Raw genomic sequence first — 4,789 nt, 5'->3', positions numbered from 1 at the left:
CTGATGCCACGTTTTGGTTTGGCCGCCCCTAACTTTCTTCCAACCATCCCCTACCCCGGTTAGCATTGCACGTCGTGGTAATCGGTGTTCAGGCATACGTAATACGTGGCCCAACCATCTCAGTCGATGAAGATTCATAACCTCATGAACTGATTTACCATCATTCCCTAATACCCTGCGTCTAACCTCACTATTACTTACCCGGTGATCCCAGCAGATGCCAGCAATATTTCTAAGGCATCTGTGGTCAAATACTAGTAGCTTACGGGTGTCTTCTACTCTTAAGGGCCATGTTTCGCTGCCGTAAATTAAAACAGAACGAACTGCCGCGCAGTATACTCGTCCTTTTATTGATAGACGGATATCTCGCCTTCGCCACAGGTGACGTAAGTTGGCAAAAGCCAAACGAGCTTTTCGAATCCGTGCTGAGATTTCGTCAGACACCAACCCATTAGGGCTGATCAGACTTCCAAGATAAGTGAAGTTGTCAACGCGTTCAACTACTTCACTCCCTATCCTTAGTTCAGGTGTTGACCCAGACCAGTCCTGAAGCAACAACTTGCATTTAGAGGGAGAGAAGCGCATCCCAAACATTCTGGCATTGTTGCTTAGTGCTACCAGAAGACTCTGCATTTTGTCAGCGTCTTCACCAAACAGGACTATGTCATCTGCGTATTCTAAGTCGATAAGTGGACCTCCTGGAAGGAGATCAATACCCGAGAATTCAGTCGACGAGAGTGTTATTTCCATCAATAGGTCTATGATGAAGTTAAACAGAAATGGAGAGAGTGGACAGCCTTGACGGACACCACTTGAGGTTGCAAAAGTAGATGACAGTTCGCCATAAGCTCTGACTCGACTAGTAGTGTTCGAGTAAAGAGTCTTCACAAGGTTTATGTACTTCTGTGGTACGCCTTTCAATGACAGACACTGCCACAGAATCTCGCGGTCTACAGATTCAAATGCTGCTTTTAAGTCAAGAAAGACCACCATTGTCGGACGTCGATAAGTATGCCTGTGTTCTAGAATCTGACGAATGGTGAATATGTGGTCGATGCAGCCACGACTAGGTCTGAAGCCAGCTTGGTTCTCTCGTGTTTGCAGTTCACGAGTCTTAGTTAGGCGTCTGATAATTATCGAGGCTAGTATTTTAGATATTATATTAGTTAAACTAATCCCTCCGTGGTTGTCACAGGATGATTTTGACCCTTTCTTATATATTGGGACGATAAGTGATTGCGACCAGTCAGATGGAATAACGTCTAACTCCCAGATCTTAGCTAAAATATTAGTCAACCTAATCGCTAAAATTGGACCACCATCCTTAAAGACTTCTGGAGCCAATCCATCTGGACCAGCTGCCCTTCCTCGTTTCAGATTAACTATAGCCTTTTGAACTTCTGTTAGAGTTGGGGGACCTACTTCAATGTTCCATTCACACTGTCTGGGAATGGAGGGTAGTTGTAGAGTAGCTGAAGGCCAGTTGAACTGTTCCCTAAAGTGTTCCGCCCATCGTTCTAAACGTCTGGACTGAGAGCAGATGAGAGTATCGTCTTTTTCCGAAATAGTCTCACTTACACTTGACTTATTAATTCCAGTTTCTTTTATTAGTCTGTAGAGCTGTCTTGTGTTCCCTATAGCTGCCGCCTTTTCCATCTCCAACGACAAAAAGGCAACGACATGTGTCCCTATCTTTCCGAGGTCTTACGGACCCGTTTAGGCGAACACCACGTTGACGACTGTTATTATTATTTTATTTGAACACATATATATTGGTACAGGCGCTGAATATATATGCGCGACACGAAACAATGGGAATCTAAGAGGGGAAAAAAGTGAGGAATGTAGAAAAAAAACAATAACGAAGAGGTTGGTCAGTCAGTCAGTCAGTCAGTCAGCTACAACGTAGGACCAGGCACATATGTGCATCGGTCCAGGTTGCCATACCTCATTAGCACAGCAAGATGAACAGCGGATTCATAGGAGTGGTTAGGTCAAAGGTTGCAATAAGGATATAGTATAGGAAGAAAGAATTAGTTCGTAGACAGAAAGAATGAAGTGATTTTAGTCTCTTAGTTTAAGGGAAGACAGGGAGTGTATACACCGACGCCATTGTGATCGATTCTGAGCCATGTCACCAAGAGTCTCCAACCATTGGTTACGAAAGTCACGCGGACCCCAACCAAGTAGTCTGCATCTACCAACATAACATGGCTCAGACTAGAAGTTAGTGACTTCAGGCACTGATGCCACGTTTTGGTTTGGCCGCCCCTAACTTTCTTCCAACCATCCCCTACCCCGGTTAGCATTGCACGTCGTGGTAATCGGTGTTCAGGCATACGTAATACGTGGCCCAACCATCTCAGTCGATGAAGATTCATAACCTCATGAACTGATTTACCATCATTCCCTAATACCCTGCGTCTAACCTCACTATTACTTACCCGGTGATCCCAGCAGATGCCAGCAATATTTCTAAGGCATCTGTGGTCAAATACTAGTAGCTTACGGGTGTCTTCTACTCTTAAGGGCCATGTTTCGCTGCCGTAAATTAAAACAGAACGAACTGCCGCGCAGTATACTCGTCCTTTTATTGATAGACGGATATCTCGCCTTCGCCACAGGTGACGTAAGTTGGCAAAAGCCAAACGAGCTTTTCGAATCCGTGCTGAGATTTCGTCAGACACCAACCCATTAGGGCTGATCAGACTTCCAAGATAAGTGAAGTTGTCAACGCGTTCAACTACTTCACTCCCTATCCTTAGTTCAGGTGTTGACCCAGACCAGTCCTGAAGCAACAACTTGCATTTAGAGGGAGAGAAGCGCATCCCAAACATTCTGGCATTGTTGCTTAGTGCTACCAGAAGACTCTGCATTTTGTCAGCGTCTTCACCAAACAGGACTATGTCATCTGCGTATTCTAAGTCGATAAGTGGACCTCCTGGAAGGAGATCAATACCCGAGAATTCAGTCGACGAGAGTGTTATTTCCATCAATAGGTCTATGATGAAGTTAAACAGAAATGGAGAGAGTGGACAGCCTTGACGGACACCACTTGAGGTTGCAAAAGTAGATGACAGTTCGCCATAAGCTCTGACTCGACTAGTAGTGTTCGAGTAAAGAGTCTTCACAAGGTTTATGTACTTCTGTGGTACGCCTTTCAATGACAGACACTGCCACAGAATCTCGCGGTCTACAGATTCAAATGCTGCTTTTAAGTCAAGAAAGACCACCATTGTCGGACGTCGATAAGTATGCCTGTGTTCTAGAATCTGACGAATGGTGAATATGTGGTCGATGCAGCCACGACTAGGTCTGAAGCCAGCTTGGTTCTCTCGTGTTTGCAGTTCACGAGTCTTAGTTAGGCGTCTGATAATTATCGAGGCTAGTATTTTAGATATTATATTAGTTAAACTAATCCCTCCGTGGTTGTCACAGGATGATTTTGACCCTTTCTTATATATTGGGACGATAAGTGATTGCGACCAGTCAGATGGAATAACGTCTAACTCCCAGATCTTAGCTAAAATATTAGTCAACCTAATCGCTAAAATTGGACCACCATCCTTAAAGACTTCTGGAGCCAATCCATCTGGACCAGCTGCCCTTCCTCGTTTCAGATTAACTATAGCCTTTTGAACTTCTGTTAGAGTTGGGGGACCTACTTCAATGTTCCATTCACACTGTCTGGGAATGGAGGGTAGTTGTAGAGTAGCTGAAGGCCAGTTGAACTGTTCCCTAAAGTGTTCCGCCCATCGTTCTAAACGTCTGGACTGAGAGCAGATGAGAGTATCGTCTTTTTCCGAAATAGTCTCACTTACACTTGACTTATTAATTCCAGTTTCTTTTATTAGTCTGTAGAGCTGTCTTGTGTTCCCTATAGCTGCCGCCTTTTCCATCTCCAACGACAAAAAGGCAACGACGTGTGTCCCTATCTTTCCGAGGTCTTACGGACCCGTTTAGGCGAACACCACGTTGACGACTGTTATTATTATTTTATTTGAACACATATATATTGGTACAGGCGCTGAATATATATGCGCGACACGAAACAATGGGAATCTAAGAGGGGAAAAAAGTGAGGAATGTAGAAAAAAAACAATAACGAAGAGGTTGGTCAGTCAGTCAGTCAGTCAGTCAGCTACAACGTAGGACCAGGCACATATGTGCATCGGTCCAGGTTGCCATACCTCATTAGCACAGCAAGATGAACAGCGGATTCATAGGAGTGGTTAGGTCAAAGGTTGCAATAAGGATATAGTATAGGAAGAAAGAATTAGTTCGTAGACAGAAAGAATGAAGTGATTTTAGTCTCTTAGTTTAAGGGAAGACAGGGAGTGTATACACCGACGCCATTGTGATCGATTCTGAGCCATGTCACCAAGAGTCTCCAACCATTGGTTACGAAAGTCACGCGGACCCCAACCAAGTAGTCTGCATCTACCAACATAACATGGCTCAGACTAGAAGTTAGTGACTTCAGGCACTGATGCCACGTTTTGGTTTGGCCGCCCCTAACTTTCTTCCAACCATCCCCTACCCCGGTTAGCATTGCACGTCGTGGTAATCGGTGTTCAGGCATACGTAATACGTGGCCCAACCATCTCAGTCGATGAAGATTCATAACCTCATGAACTGATTTACCATCATTCCCTAATACCCTGCGTCTAACCTCACTATTACTTACCCGGTGATCCCAGCAGATGCCAGCAATATTTCTAAGGCATCTGTGGTCAAATACTAGTAGCTTACGGGTGTCTTCTACTCTTAAGGGCCATGTTTCGCTGCC

General features: G+C 44.7%; 1 protein-coding gene across 1 annotated transcript; it reads right to left on the bottom strand.

Annotated features, from left to right (window-relative positions):
* Positions 1-1,783: 1,783 nt before the first annotated feature.
* On the bottom strand, positions 1,784-4,206 carry MS3_00005343 (uncharacterized protein). Its single transcript, XM_051213395.1, has one exon. It carries the CDS (start codon positions 3,897-3,899, stop codon positions 2,073-2,075), a length of 1,827 nt encoding a protein of 608 aa, XP_051069373.1. The 5' UTR covers positions 3,900-4,206; the 3' UTR covers positions 1,784-2,072.
* Between the last annotated feature and the right edge of the window lie 583 nt (positions 4,207-4,789).

Source organism: Schistosoma haematobium, chromosome 3 (genome assembly GCF_000699445.3).
Source record: "Schistosoma haematobium chromosome 3, whole genome shotgun sequence".
Taxonomy (NCBI): Eukaryota; Metazoa; Platyhelminthes; class Trematoda; order Strigeidida; family Schistosomatidae; genus Schistosoma; species Schistosoma haematobium.
Note: the sequence above shows the minus strand (reverse complement) of the source record. Positions and strands in the feature narration are given on the sequence as shown.